General features: G+C 33.5%; 1 protein-coding gene across 9 annotated transcripts in view; it reads left to right on the top strand.

Moving 5' to 3' along the window:
- Positions 1-16,614, top strand: part of LOC119637205 (low-density lipoprotein receptor-related protein 2) — a 150,982-nt gene that overhangs the window by 108,645 nt on the left and 25,723 nt on the right. For all 9 annotated transcript variants that reach the window (XM_038033063.1, XM_038033064.1, XM_038033062.1 and 6 more), the window contains 2 exons: positions 11,312-11,500; positions 11,609-11,740. In XM_038033063.1, coding sequence (XP_037888991.1) covers positions 11,312-11,500; positions 11,609-11,740 — 321 coding nt within the window. The remainder of the gene's footprint in view (positions 1-11,311; positions 11,501-11,608; positions 11,741-16,614) is intronic.

Raw genomic sequence — 16,614 nt, 5'->3', positions numbered from 1 at the left:
GTTTCAGTCAAATCTTCATCTTGCGATTCAAGCAAATCCTGAATGTCCCTTGATTCTATCTGTTCGAATCCATCTCGTCCTATTCCATTCGCGATTTCGGCTATGTTTGCAGTCAAAGTTTGAACTCCTCTCGCAGAATCTTCGTCATTTTCAGGCCACAGTCAGAGCAGGCAACAGTTTTGTCCAGCATGACTTCAATGTGTTTCACTTCAGTTCTTCCAATGATTCTTTTATGTTAACGATGCATTTTGCTAATTCAAATTTCTTCCTGCATTCCATAACATTCATATCAGGATTACATTCCATATTATCCCAATATAATTTTGAAGGTTCGTCTAATGTTATAGAGCATAAAGAGCATGGATTATTCCTTGACCGGGTGCATTGTCGAAAACTAGAAGTGCTTTAAAGTCTTAATTCTGTTTTTTTTAAATAAGTTTCAACTTTAGAAACAAAACAATTCCGGAAGCAGTCACAAAAAATCCGCGAATAAAGAAATTTATAATGTTTATACCCTACCACAGTTATTGTATAGGGTATATTAAGTTCCCCAGAAAGCTTTGAGGCAGACCCACTTTTTATATTAGACCGATCAATTCAGAACCAATTTCTGATTTGTTGTAAGTGTGCCCGTCTAACCGTCTGATATCTGTCCCTGTATTCTTGTCTTCAACCTACAAGTCGCAATTATTGGAACCTTTCGAAGAATGTTGGTGCACTGATGTAACTTGGCTCAAGGATGAAGGCTATCGAAGATGTTTCGAATCATTCCACTTTTACGACCACTCCTCATATAACGCCCAATTCTGAAAAGTCGTTATATGAAAAAAAAATTTGAATTTTCATTTTGGGCCAAAACACGTCACTGTACTAAATTCCATCGAAACATCTCATACATTGCGACTTGTAGCTCGAACACAAACTTACATGAACATACATCAGACGGGACACACGCACAGACAGGCTTAGATTACGATTGATGAATCGATCAGTCTAATAAAAGGTGGGTATATCTCAAGCCCTTTTGCGCACAAATTGTGTAGGGCATAATTAAATGGGTCTAATTTCAAAATAAATAGGGAATAAATGCACTCGGCGACGTTGTGTAAGATTTGTAATAATCGGCGCTGGCCGACTACAATGGTCTTACTTGTTAGCTAACATCCATTCTGTTTTAGAGCATGATAGCTCATATTGACGACAATCCAGGAATAATGCTGTAAATGTTAATAAATATAAAGTAATCAAGTAACTTCGATAAGAAGACAAAGTTCAACCGAATAGGTTACTTGTTTAAAACAGCAAGGATTCGCGTATTGCTCGTCGCATTGCGGTCATTACGACGCAATGAAGATAAGAAGTTCACGAACTCAACTTTTCATAAATATCAAGTTTTATAATCAATTCTTCCAACTCCTAAATATTTTCTCAGTGCCTAAAAATAAATCAATATTTGTTTCAAGTTAAAAACTCATGTGTTTCGTGCTCATCATTTTCAAGCTTTTCGTCTATCAAAAAATTCACATACGTATAAGTTGCCCGACTTTTCACTTTATCGGCCGTAGCAGATTACCTGCCAATGAAAAGCTCTTAATGTGTTCGATGTCAAAACAAACTTCTACGAACGCATCTGACATTGCTCTGTTAAGTTAACTCATTAGTCGAGTAAGTGTTTTTTAATTAAATTTAATGTGACGTAATTAAAATCAATGTCATTTAATTTTAATACACCAACAAATAAAACAACAACGATTTCATATACAAACTGAATTGCATATCAGCGAAACGCTGCTCTCCCAAAATCGTCACCAATAAATTAAAGAACAGAAATTAAACAAAAAAAATATGAACTGTTTAATGAAGCGCGATCAGGATTACTCATGACCGAGCTTGACCTAGTTGCCGTCCGACGCTATTGCCACTGAACTCGCGAACAGTAAACAAATTATATATTACTCAGAAGGCATTTTTTGGTTGCTTTTGATAAAAACGCGGATAGAGAAAATATCTTGATATACGCTGACAATTTGAACTGTCTTCTTCCTTCTCCTTGGAATCGCAATCGTACCATCTTTAAATTGATCTAAATAGTTTGGTTACGTGGCGCCCATTAAATGTTATGAAATTAAATCTAAAAAAATGTAAGACGCTTTCTTTCTCAAGGAGGAAATCATTCAATACTGACTATTCCATCGATTCACACAATTTGGGAAACGTAGATTCGTTTATCGGTTTAGAGACTCTGTTTGACTAAAGACTACATTTTAGTTTGCATATTGAGCTCTCTTTATGTAAAGCGAGGTCCGTGCTAGGTTTCATTAGGGGATGGTCCAAAGTGCTTAAGTATGCTTACATTACAAAAAGGCTATACATGTGCTTAGTTAGACCAATGCTTGCGTACGCCCCTATTGTGTGGTCGTCTTCCCATAGGGGTTATGTCGATTCTGTCGCTTATCTCTTTGCCTCCTTATGAAAATAGTTTGCTTCTGTTATCCTTAACATCACTTGAGAAATGTATTCTTGGTTTTTCTCCTTCTTAATTAAGTTAAACAATGGTACTATCGATCCGACCACATTACCTGGCGAGGTTGATAATCGCTTCTGTAGGCTTTTTTTATCTTCATTAAGTCGACGCGATCTAAATCTAATTATGAGCTGATTAATCCATTCAAAGTTGTTTGCAGAAACCTAAACTATGTCTATCACTTAATCCCGATATCGAACTCTGGGCCTATGTCGTATTTAAACCAACAACTTTCTAGCTTAACATCTCTGTATGACTCGAAAATGAGCTTGTGTTGTTTACTGTTACCGGTTGCTAAGCTTTTGCACGCTTGCACTGGCTTAGGAGCTAACATATGTATCTGTACTGGTTGTGGGTGTGCCTCTGTGTGCTAGTTGTGTAAATGTTTTTTTTCCTTTTTTTTTTTTACATGAATTTATTTTATTTGTTTTTTGTTTTTTTTTTTTGCACTTTTTATATACTTTATATTAGTTTTTAATATTAATCAGTAAAAGATTTATTTTTAAAAGTCAGTTGACTACGGTTGTTAACTTATTTCAGCTGAGTTTCATAAGTGAACATATTCTATTCGTAAAGTACTATTCTATTATACATCTGCTTTATAAATTAGACAAGCAACATTTAGCCTGGTTGCCTAAGTTATCTGATTATTTCATTACTCAACGAAGAATTAATATAGTTAAGGGGATAATTTTTATTCTTAGCCTTGATTCATTCAAGGCGCTGCACTTCTGCTGCCATTTCTATCTTTTCATTCCTCTTGAACTTCATCCTTTAGCTTAATATTAATCAAAAATCTAATGATACCACACGCACCACAAATATTTGCTTTATTTAGCATAGCTTTCCTGCCCCCAGATCACCGTATGTTAATAGTAATTCGGGAAAGATGCTTTCCATGTCTCACCTGACACCTGATCTAGACATCACTTTTGAAAACCAACTTCATTTCAATTTAGGTCAGATCAATTTTTGAATATGGTTTATATATCTGGTCCCTTTCTTGTGACCAATTTTTGAATATGGGGGCATATACCTGGTCCCTTTCTTGTGAACGTCATATTGACTCAATCGCATCTGTGCAAATTCACTTCTTATTATTTGCTTTGCATAATCTTGATATGTATCATCTACTGCCTACGCTTTTCAGGTAATAATAAAGCTTAACTAGTGTAAGTCCTACAACCTGATAACTCAAAATTCAAACTTCTTTTTCGCATGCAGTGACATTTTTTCAATTTTCAGGGATGAAAAATCGTTCTATATAAGAAAGATTTGATTTTAATGTTTCTGTACTATTGTATATTAACTATCCCAGTCGATATTGTCTATGAACTTAAACAAACTATTGAACATTTACATAGGACTTTTCACTCCTATATCCAAGCCTATGGTCCAATTAGGCTTTCAAATCCAAATTTTCAAATTTCAAATTTCTGGCCTTCACTGTGCTAGACCAATAGAGAACGTCCCCTAAGTAATTGGCCATAATTGTTACAAAATTTGATACTTGATATAATCACTGAAGTCATCATGTCTATGGTCTTTTGGCACTTATCGCCTAGCAGGTAAGTGGCTGGTGGCAGAATGTTGATAGTATTCAAGGCAAAATAGTCATGAAACCATTCTTGCCTATCTTCAACTTTCGCTAACTATTTTGTGGAGTGCCAAGTATGACCGCATCGATCTAAACAAGTACTAATCAGAAGGAGCCAAGTCTGAAAGTCAACTTAATCATTGCACAAGCTGCAGCTGCATTTTTCCCGATTTAAAAGGGAATAACACGCATTCTCGTAAATGCTGCTTAATGAGATGCATCTCCTTTCATTTTGATGCACAGTGGACAACAGGTTGTTAACAAATGAAAGTTATATTGTATAAAACTTATATTGTATCAAAGTGATCTATAGTGAAAATGGCTGGAGAAATGAATGCGTTTGTCATGCTTTATAAAGCAAACAGCTTCAATACAGAGAACTTATGTCTACACCTAATATATATGTACACTTGAAACGACATATATGCAAAGTGCATAGACCATAATTAAAAGAATTTAAAAACTTTTGTGTCACTTTACATAAAATTTGTGGGAAATTCAAAGTTTGCAATATTACAGTGGCTAACAAATTAAAAAACAGCTCCGATGAGTTTTCTATGGAAAAGCTTTTAACGTTTCTTTTATTTAGCTCTTAATACTTTCGAATTTTTCTCCAACAACTTTTTTTGTGGAGGTTACATTTGCGGTGCTCGATGTAGTTTTCGCATTACGTCTCGCCTCTTCTTCCTTGTATGTCTGCCATTCGACTTATTGAAGGAATAGGCTGGCCACGTACTTTCTTAGGAATTCTTTAATTGTTCTTTCAATCATTCCTATATATCTTTGTATTAATCGTTTGGTCTCCGAATACGTTTTTATATTATGTCCTTACCTTATGTCCGGATGAGTAGACGAGTAGGTAAGCACCGCACCTAGTAGTAGGGACAGAACCCGCGAGTTCAAATCTTAGTGCGGCTTAATCACACTTGGTTTCGACTGTAGCGAGCGCTCACTCCGCAAAGCCATAACACACACCCATTTGACATACCTATGTCTTTCTCTTTCCTCACCTCGTTCCGATCATGCTCGTATTATACGAAATGAAGATAAGCCCTGAACGATTGGTCGAATTAGTTTTCGCTCTTATTATTGGGAGTACATAAGTAGCACTGTGGGGTGCTCAATCAAACTATAATTTCTTGATTTGCAAGTGTTTAATTCGAAGGATAGCGCAGATAATTTCTTATAAGTGGCAAACAGTGGTAGCGTTAAGATAACCAAAGCCCAAATAACCATAAAGCAGAAAAGGCAAACTATTAACTCTAACGATAAGCCTAAGGTGTGGGATGTTATGACTTATTCCAGCCAAATGAAATCATTATTAAGTAGTACTATCAACAATAATAGATGCCATTGAGACGAAATATGAACATGATACGCTAAAAATCATAACATCGCGAGTTTTCAGTATGAAGGCTCCATATACCAAAACTCGTTGTAATGTTGTCTCTCCCGCGTAGTTATCAGCAGACATTACCGCTTTGGATTAACACGGACTTCAGTAGATGGCTTATTGTTTATTCGAGAGGTGCTTCCATTCCTATAACGCTAATCAAATGTGGATTTTTTTTTAGAGATAACCTCAAAATGATGAAATTTGAAGAGGGGTGGAAAAAGTAGTAGCCGTTGATGAACAGAACAATGATTAATTCGTTCAATCATTTTGCTGCGAATCAAATGCGTTTTTGACCACAAAAACGAACCAAACTAATTACTTTTTTTACTTTCAATCCATATCTGAACAATTTGAAATTTCTACTCGCAACGATATGAGATGAGATTTCAAATTCGATATTAAAAAAACAACTTATGCATTAATAAATGCCTTTGTTTGATAGTGGGTGCCATCTTCTGTCTCAACATTAAATATTAAGGTTTACTGCATAATATTTTTTTTTTTTTTTTTGAGATTACAAGAAGATAAGAAACATGAAATTATATCCTATTACGTTTTTAAAAGATTTTCAGTTTTAACCAAACTTCAAAACAGCAACAAAGATGAAATTTAAATTAAAAAAGTTGCAAAATTAATCGAAAGCGACAAATAATTTTAACTTAACCATTTAACACATAAGCATATATGAGAACGTTTAATGAGTTATAATAGCACAGATATTCTGAAACCACAGAAATTCCCGAACTAACTGAAATCATCTTAAGCACAATATTTGGCTTTGATTTTTTTTTTATTATTAATTTAATGTATATTATGTGAAATTTAACTAATCAAGGGTCAGTGGTCACGAATGAAATAACTGAACACTTTTAATTGCTATCATTTCATCAACAGTTGATCATTAGAGCAGTAGAGTTCAGAGGGGAAAGAATTGTTTTAGTGTCAGTTGAAGCAAAATACAAATTAAAAAGTGCTACACATTGTTTTCCATAAGGAGTTCAACTCTTAATGCGTTCATCAATAGTCCAGAAATTTACGCGCTTAACAATATCTTTTCAACTTTCCAATTAAGAGTAATTTCGGACTTTCCTGCGATTTCGCATCACATTTCACTTGATCATTTAAAAAAGTAACAAACAACATTAAAGGGCTCGCGTTGCAAACAGTGGAGAAGAGAGAAATAACTTTACGCTATTAACCATATGTTTGTAAGTGAACGAAAATCATAATTACTATTGCTTTTGAAGGCATGAGAATCAAACCGCAATCAAATATGTAATCAGACGAAATGATTTGATGAAATCACTAAAGACACACTCACAGTTTGTATAAGAAAATTATTACCGGATTCATTGGATGCAATGAATCCATGTGCTTATGTTTGCTTTCAAGCGAAATCATTTGATGAAATCATTAAATCGCTCAGCTCACTCCTCAAGAGTACTATTAGTAGATTCATGGCATATTATTCTTTACATGAATGACAAATGGTATTTTTCCCAAGTGTCAAAAATGTATTTAAAACGTCATTTCGTTTGCATGTGAAGCACTCTCAACAAGAGGAAATAGATAATATTCTGCGATAGAATATTACAATGCTCTTTCATATAATTAATAAGAGATTTATATTTATGAACTGACTAATGCAGACATTTATTGAGATTTATACATCGTTTTTCTTTTTTTTAACAGTAAAATGTCTGTTGATTCTCTTATATTTAATGTATATGCCTACACATATAAATATTTAACTAATGCACAGTACGGGCATTTCATAAAAGTTTACATACCAAAATATTTTAATATATTAATAAAGTAAGCAATTAGTTTAAAAAATATTCGTGTACATACAACATTAGGAAACGTGGCTACAAAAAACTATTATTTCTCTTATTTAATATTATTTTTTTCAAGTTAAGAAAAAGCAAACTTTTGGGCACACGTCCGTAAGAAGAATAAATACAGCATCAAAGACCAGTTACCAAGACTATTGTCTGTAGGCCTTTGCTAACAGCAGACCCAGAAAACCAATTTATTGGCCTAACTTGTGCAGCAACAATTTTTGAATGCTACTACTTCTGTTTTCAAAAATAATAAAAACGAAATAGATTGTTTGCTCGTTATTTAAACGTGAACCACAAAAAGATCCGACGATAGAAAATTTTCATTTATATCCTGTGGGTAGTTTTGCAGCACCTGTACAGGAAAGAAAAATTCGGAGACCCTAATGTCTGTACATTGTTGATGCCAATGCCAACCGTTCTGGATATGTTTGTCAGTCCGTCTGTCCATCTGTCTGCTAATTGCTATGGTAAACGTGCACATCCTTCGTTTCACACGGACGATATAAAATTTGAGTTTTTTTCTAAAAAAATTGCAAAACTCAGCCATGCCCACTTGATATTGTATGTAGAGTATGGACATTTAATTATATCTTCTTTTTTTTTTCCTTCTAAGAATAACGGTGATGGATACAAAAGATTCGATCGCATTCGAATATAACTTTCTTACTTGTTTTATTTTTTTTACGTTTGCCGAACGCTTTCAGCGAACAAACTTCTTCAAACAGTCAGTATGTCAACATTCAAGCAAGATAATACATTGACAGGCAATCCCAACAACAACAAAAAAAAGACAAATGTTTGTTGTAAGACTTTGAGATGACGAGCTATTGTGACAGATATGGGCATTAAAACCTACATTAGTCTTAGCCCGTTAGGAAACAAGGTGCAAATTAGGCTCGGATTCGAATAAAAAGAGAAATATTAAACTGAAGAGAAAACTTAATGTTACCTCCGCTAAGCAGACTAAGACTCTTTATTTGATGGTAAAAAGTAAAAAGTAAGAGACTTCAGAGTTTTTTAAAAATCATGCATTCATTGACTGGCTTCGTTGCATTCAAACATGAATACCATCAACCATGAACAATGGAAAGATAACCAACCACTTCAAATGAAAAAACGCAAAATTTAAATCAACGCAGAACAATAACAAACAAGTAATAAAATTAAATTCGGTCGTGACCGAATCTTTATACCCATCACCGTTATCCTAAAAGAGGCAAACCACTAAATTTCCATGCTTTGTAATATGGAGAGGATGCAGAGCTGATTTTTTCTATTTTCAAAATAAAAGCTTTTGTGAGACGTGTGGGCTTCGTAGACGTGTCACTGGAAAGCTTAAATCAGTTGGGTGGACGGACATGTGCAAGTGAAACTGATCAAAAATTTGTACACTTGATGGGGTTTTGAAACTCGTTTCTGAGCGTCATAAAGGTATTGGAAAAAACATTAAATTTTGATGCACTATAATGTTGGGTAGGCATGGCCAATTTTTACTATTTTTCTACATTTCAGTACCTATTCAAATGATTGCAGATTTATCTGCCGTTGTTGAAATACAGAGATTTTCCCATTTTATTCCAAGCGTCTGCCTCGGCCGATATCGACCATTTTCAATACAAAACTGACAGACAATTGGACATACGGACATGCTTAAATCGATTCAGAATTTGATGCTGATCAAGAATAGATGTACTTTGTTAGGTCTCTGAAGCTATGTTCTGGGCGTCGCAAACATTTTGACAAAATGAATATACCTCTCATCCTTCGCTGACGGGGGATACAAAAATGAAAGAAAAATCTATTTGCTAAAAGAAACAGAGAAATATCTAGTAAAAGTTGAGGCAATGTAATGTGCATTGACTTGAATACGAACCTAAACACTCCAAAATGCGATGACAAACAACTTATTTTGAGATTCACTTATCAATGTGCCAAATCAGCATAATTGCATTAGATTCAGTTATTCGGTACTTGAACATTCATCGCCCCTTTTCTATTGGCTGAGTCACAATATTTTGATTGCTCAATAATTATATAAAACAATAATTAAGTGGTAAGTGAAGAAATTTCAGCTATAAGTGGCTATATAAAAATTAGGTGTATAAGTAACCGTTTATTTATATAAGCTAAACTTTTTTCTGATCTTATAAGAAACGGTAATCGAATTGTTTTAATCTAGGGCACATTTCTTTCCGATGATCGTGTAACCAAACGAATAGCTGAAGCACCTCGACATTAAGTTGCTTACTAATTGTCGTTACGCAAAGAAAAAAAAAAATTTTTTTTTTCATTTAGCTATTTATGCTACATAACTACTTGCAAGATCGTATTACTGCAATCAAATGAAATAGATCGCTCAAGAAGAAACTTTTGAATATAGATGAAATGTGCGCCCAAGGGTGAGAACATGCTAAGCTACAAAATATAGTCAAAAAGTATTCAGCAAATGTTTATTTGTTAGGCTCTGTTTTATGCGCGAAAAGCCGATAAAGCGACTCCGAAACCTCGTGAAGATGTCTGAAGCTAGAGAGACGGTAGAGAAAGCTTTTCAAGTTTCAAACCTTTGCAAAGAATAGCTTCAGGATAATATAAACAAGATTAAGCTCAATTAATCTGAATAACTTTTACTTTCCCAAATAGCAAATTCTTCGAGATATTGCAATATATACATAAGTACGCTATGGAGATGATAAAATTGTTTCTGTAGTTTAACTTTCCCTTTGGCCCTGTTGAACCCATATAGTCTATGGACAACCCCAGGGTGTCGTATTGGTGCTATTGCCTCCATAAAATCTGTTTACAACGTCATCTTATCATATTGATCCTATTGAATCCATATAATCTGTTTAAACGTCATCCTATCACACTGACCCTATTAAATTCACATAAAATGTCTGCAACGTCATCCTATTGTATTGGTGCTATTGAATCCACATAATCTATCTACCAAGTCATGTCTGAAAAAAGGTAACTTTTTAAAATCTTAACTACTGCGAATGGTCCCTCAGGCGTGATCGCATTAACTTAAGTATATAACATCATATATGCAAATCGAAAATGATGGCGTCTTCTTTTTAATAATAAATCTTTGAATATTATCACTACCAACCCAGAGCACTTTCTTGGACACGAACATAACAAATGTTTATTACGTCTGAAATACCTCTAGAAAACAAGATTGGTTATACCAAGGTGCTTTGGAGAATATTGAATTGTTTTACAAATCGAAATCGAAAAGATATCATAAAATTTATCTAAAACGTGTTATTATAATCGCTTATAGTGACAGTACGAGAAAACAAGAAGAAAACGATACGAATGGATTATTGGACCAATGTGATCATGAAAATACTAGAGATGATTTCAATTTATTTAGGAAGAGAAATGGATAAAGAAGCAAATATTTCAAGCAAAGTTACAAAGATTTTAAATTAAAATATAACAAACGACATGAAGAATGACGAGTTTGCTTGTTCAATATTATGAATAGATAATACGTGAACAATTAAACGGTGTGCGCTTGTTTGTTTGAAATATAAATACAACTGTTTCGATAGTTCTCATTGCAAATAACAAATAACTTGGAGGTGTTGCATTATTTACAATAAATAAACAAAATTTAATTTAATTTATGAGAAAATAAAAAAAAAAAAAAAAAAAAAAAAAAAAAAAAATTTTTGTTTAAATTTTATATGCAATACTATCTAGATCAAGCAACTTTGACTTTACATCGATTGCCATACCACCGTACAAGCTATTAATACATTAAACATATAACCCTCACTATATGAAGGCCTTAATCCACCATAAAACAATAGCTCAATAAGAAAATATGATACGGTTTCGTTATCTATCTGAAATGATATTTCAGAAATAATTGATCAGAAAACGAATAAAAAAGAGATAAATTAATTTTCCATTTCTTATCAAGCTCTCCTTTACACTTTCAGGTGGTCAAAATGATGGCAGCCGTATAACATTTGGTGAAAGCACCGATGCTATCAGTTCCATTGCATCTCCCAATGTGCCATGTGCCCAAGGTATGTTTCGTTGTAATGATGGGAAATGTATTACTTCTCTGTGGGTTTGCAACTATCAAAAGGATTGCGACGGGGGCGAGGATGAACAACAATCTTGTCGTATGTATTTCACTTTTATACACGATTTTAATCATTATTTGTGTTAAAAAAAAAAAAATAAATAAATAAAATATTTACTCTTCTTATGTTTTATTATTGCTCCTTTAGCACCACCCGAATGCGAGGGCGGTCAAATTAGTTGCAGCCAATACATCTTCAATAAAACTTACTGTCTGCCGCCACATTTTCGTTGTGATATGACTGACGATTGCGAAGATAAATCGGATGAAGCCCAATGCAGTAAGATTTTATCTTTTTTTTTTTTCTTTGTTTTTGCTATTAACTGTTTTTTTGTGCAATTAAGTGGCATTTTAATTACAAATTGATATCAATCGCTCTTAAATGAAATTAAGAAGCGGAAAATTATTCACATTCGATCTTGGTCGAATATCTTGATAGCTACTACTTATCGCAAACTCTATGCGAATTATATTAAAAGTAACAGACAAATATATATATTGGAATTAATTGGTTCGATATACTAAAGGAAGGTTTTTGCATAAATACGTAACAAAACACATGCATACTGGCATTAAAAGCAAGTAAAAACGATATGTATTTAGGCAGAAGTGATGAATCAATTGTGATAACAATTATTGAGGTTCAATGTTTACGATATCTGTCGGAAAATTCGATTTCTTAGCCCATAACGCTGCCTGTCATTTTTAAAAAATAGATTTATGTGAAAATAGATTTCTATACACAACATGTACATGTAATAATTCTCGCCAATCTATACAATCAACTAATCTAACAAAATGGATAAAGCGATTAAAATCGATTTAAATTTCATACTGAGAAGAGAAAAGTGTAATTTAAGTAAGTGAATAGTAAGTGAAGAAGACTATTGCGTCGATTCGATGAAATGAAATGAAAAAGTTAATATTTCACTCAGGTATATTATTTCCTAAAGACTAAATGTTGAACGACTTTCTTTGCAATAGTATGATGCTTGCTTGCCTGTGTCAATAAATTTGAATACATATTTATTTAATGATTGAAATTTATTTCAGTTTTAATTTAAATAATTTATTTTTAATTGCTTTCATAATATATTCAAAGTACAGTAAACGGCGTCATTATCATTGTTATCATTATGAATTTAAATATATAAACATAACATATACATATATATATATATATATATATATATATAAGTGACGAGTCTGGCGATGCGATAGTGGCGCAAAAACTGCGTACAAAAAAGAAGCAGTCAGACGTATAAGTGGTATTTATTGTAAATATTAATTAATTATTACTCATGCGTTGTGTACGTCATATTGTTTTTTATTTGTATTATGTCTTTTTCTGTCCACGCATTGCATTGGTGTGCATTTCCTCTCTCTTTCGATATTCCAATTGTAATTAAGAAAGATTATAATATATGTGTGTGTGTTTATGTGTGTGTGTTTATGTGTGTGTGTGTGTGTGTGTGTGTGTGTTTGTTTGTTTGTTTGTATGCGCATTTTATAAATTTTTAATAGTAACTGCTTTTGTAAATACAAAACTTTATTGAATATTATTTAAATACTACACAATTCATTTTGTGAAAATGCGATTAGGGCAAAGCGATAGGCAAATCGAAAATGCATTCGCGGCCAAGATAGCAATATTTGCGATCGTATTTTTGGGATTGGGATAATTACCATCAAAAAACAACAAAAAAAACTTTAGAATATAGTCCGCAATTGAAATCTACTCCTATTTAAATCAACATATCTTATGTAAAAAGGTATCATTACTAAAACGCATGAGAGAAACAATGAAATCAAAACCGCAGTGATTGCAGACATAAACTAACTACGTAAACTCACTGCAATGCACAACATATCTATCTATTAACGAATAATGAATATTTGTGAATGCTGAGCGAAATACAGATGAAACGTGAACAGGATACATAAAGAACTACCTACGAGAATTACATTCAAAAATTTCAATTAAATGCAGCATTATGAATGACGAACTATGCAGAAAAGCTGTTGAGACACATTCCCAATTTAACATTTTCTAAACACTTAGGCTGAAACCCAGAATCGGATTTTTATAGAACATTCGGATTCGTAGCAAAATTTTTGTTAAATTTTGCAAAATACACTCCATAAACATCATAGCTACAAGTCATGGCATTACAGTTAACAGAAACTCATTTCTTCTCGAGCAAAACAGCATGGTTTTCTTCGGAAACATAAATTGGAAAAATTCAGAGGTTTCTGGCATTTGCGTAAGAGCAAATGATGTAAAGAAATTCAATTTAAATTTACTTAACGAAATTATTACACATTCTGATTAACATTGAATTACATGAGATAGGCCTTAATAGTACTGCTATAAATCATTCAACGATTCCATGAATTCAGAAACACTGTGTTTTCTGATATTTGATAATTAGTGACATCTGCAGACCTATGTTACTTCTGTTCACCTTTATAAGACAATACTCCGCATATTTTTCATTTTAATTTCATATTACATCATGAATTTCATAGCGCATTACGTGAATTATGTTACATGATTTGTGTTTCTTCATTATTATCAGTGTCAAAGGATTGCACGATATATTCATGCTTTTTTACATATTTGTTCTATTTGTCAATTCAAATAGCAATTCGTTCGCAGCTACGCTCACTCAACAATCATAAGACTTTTATCTACAATTCGGAGCAGGCGTTGACGTATAAATGGATATAAACACTTACAGAGTGCAATAACTTCTTTAGATGCTTCAATTGACAACTTCAGTCTGCCTAAACAGTAACGCTAACGTCGACGCATAAATAACACAAAATACTGTCATTGGTAGAATACGATTGTTCTTCTTCATTCCGCTTAAAGGGAGAAAAAAAGAAGTCGATTAAACCTAAGAATAGTTGCTAGTTTAATCGGCCTCGGCAGACATGGTTAGGTCCAAAGAGATAGAGAGAGAGAGAGAGAGAGAGAGAAAGACAGAAAAAGGGATAGGGAGCGAGCGTTGAAAGTTTGGCTTCTTAACCAAAACCACGCAAAATGACTATAACCATAATGACAGTGTTTCGCAAACAGTCTTCAAGTTAGCACAAGCAGGCATTTCGCCGTTCAAAAGGTTTTTGCGAGCATCGTCTGCATGCCAACACCCAAACGAAATATTAAACTCTGCACTTCCGTGAAAAGAATCGAAATTATTCTACCGCATCGACTCTGAACTTACTTAACACTACCGCACGCTGATATCCTAAGGACATCAAAAATCAGGATCACAAATATCACCACTTTACATAATAGTGTAGGCATGAGAGCTTTTTTCCATATGGATATCGTTTTTATCCAGAATGGTATAAGTGTATCGTGTGACAAGATAGAATGAATTGATTGATGTTTGGATCGCTACCCTATTCACAGAGCTGTTCACATCTGGCCGACACCTGCTTGCAAATCTCATAAGAATATTCCAAAGAGAAGGATTTAGATCGAATGACGAGGTCCGTGGAAGACCTGAAGTGTATTTTGAGTGTATTCACAATTTATTCTACAGAAAAAGGTATCGAGTGATTAGATTAACTAAGCGACCGCACTTGAAAGAAACTGTATTAATGAATTAAGTCGAGTTTTGTGTGCAATTTTACATTTTTTTTTAGTCACGAGAATTATTGATCGATATATTATTTAAATTTGGGATTCTAATTAAAACTCATATGTTTTTTTTTTCAATTTGCTTTCGAATTAATATTTTTCAATTCTAATTAAAATTGATATTTCAAATGTCTTTATAAATTAACACTTCCACTTTCGGGAATGAAAATAAACAGTCAACTATGATGCACCAATTTTCACCATGTAACGTTGAAAATTATATCCTTCCACGGGCCACCAAAACTTTCATATCAATTTCGAACGTCAAAATACTATTACTTATCGCGAATTTTGAAAATTTTTGAGGTTGTTGTGAATGTGGTCGAAAAGCTGGACCAATCCCAACCATTTTCCATAGCGTTTGTTGTTGGCTCAAAGCACATCAGTGTACCAAATTTCATCAAAATGTCTCAAAAATTGCGATCTGTTGGCTAAACAAAAGAATACGAGACAAACCGACAGAAATATGTAGCGCTCTGTATTCACGGTAACTGCAATGCCACTTTTGCCTTGAAAAACATATTTTTCTTCTGAAAATGGAAAACTTTTTTTTTTATTTATAAAACGAATTAAATAAATACGAACTTAATCTCGCATGCGCAAAACGGAGCTGAAATGGGTTTGTAATCAACTACCTGTTCGCACTTACATTTAATTATTAGATCCGCGCATATCTATCCTACGCTTGTGAACCCTCACGGTAGGCACCTCATACACCTCAGTTCCAAGCTGAAAATGGGTCATCAACACATTTTCGGACAAGTCCAACACTGCAAATTTGCTCATCCACTAAACATGACTGCATCGAACTGAAGTAATGGTAATCAGGAGGAGGCACATCTGGATAATACGCGTCAAGCTTCATTGTTTTTTTTAATAAATTTCAATAATTTCTATACGCTGTGCAACTGTGTAATTTTTCGCGGTAACCTGCAAAGAAAATAATGGACAGAATAACGACGGAAAAAATATTCATTACTAATTGGTTCACCCTATACATTATTGAACTGTTTAAATCGCGTTATAGTCTTACATGAAACATTTGCAATGTTCCATATATATATTTTTTTATCTAATAACGTAAGCTTCGTATCGTTTATATCCGATATTTTTGGCACAGTATTTTCCGTATTTGCTTTGTTCGCATTTTTCATTGTTAGCTATATTTAAAGATATAAATAAAAATCGTAGGTGTCTTTACATCTTTCGCTTAACCAAGCTGAATTTCAAAAAAACCCGAGTGACGAAATCGGAATACCGTGGTCTGAAGATAAATGCCTGCATTTTCTACGTATGCGAACATAAGCGGAAAAAGTTGGTTATATTTTCAATGTACGATTACAAGAAATCGGGGGATTTGACCTATCTTGACAAAATTATACAGTATTGAACGCTGTATCAATCCACATCGATGTACGCTGCGCAAAAATCGCTACGAGAACATTCATAAAATATCTTATCCAAATACTCAGCTATAGCGCGAGCAGAAAATGTTTTGAGAAACG

This window comes from Glossina fuscipes, unplaced genomic scaffold (genome assembly GCF_014805625.2).
Source record: "Glossina fuscipes isolate IAEA_lab_2018 unplaced genomic scaffold, Yale_Gfus_2 43, whole genome shotgun sequence".
Classification (NCBI taxonomy): Eukaryota; Metazoa; Arthropoda; class Insecta; order Diptera; family Glossinidae; genus Glossina; species Glossina fuscipes.
This window is presented reverse-complemented; position numbering and strand designations above follow the sequence as displayed.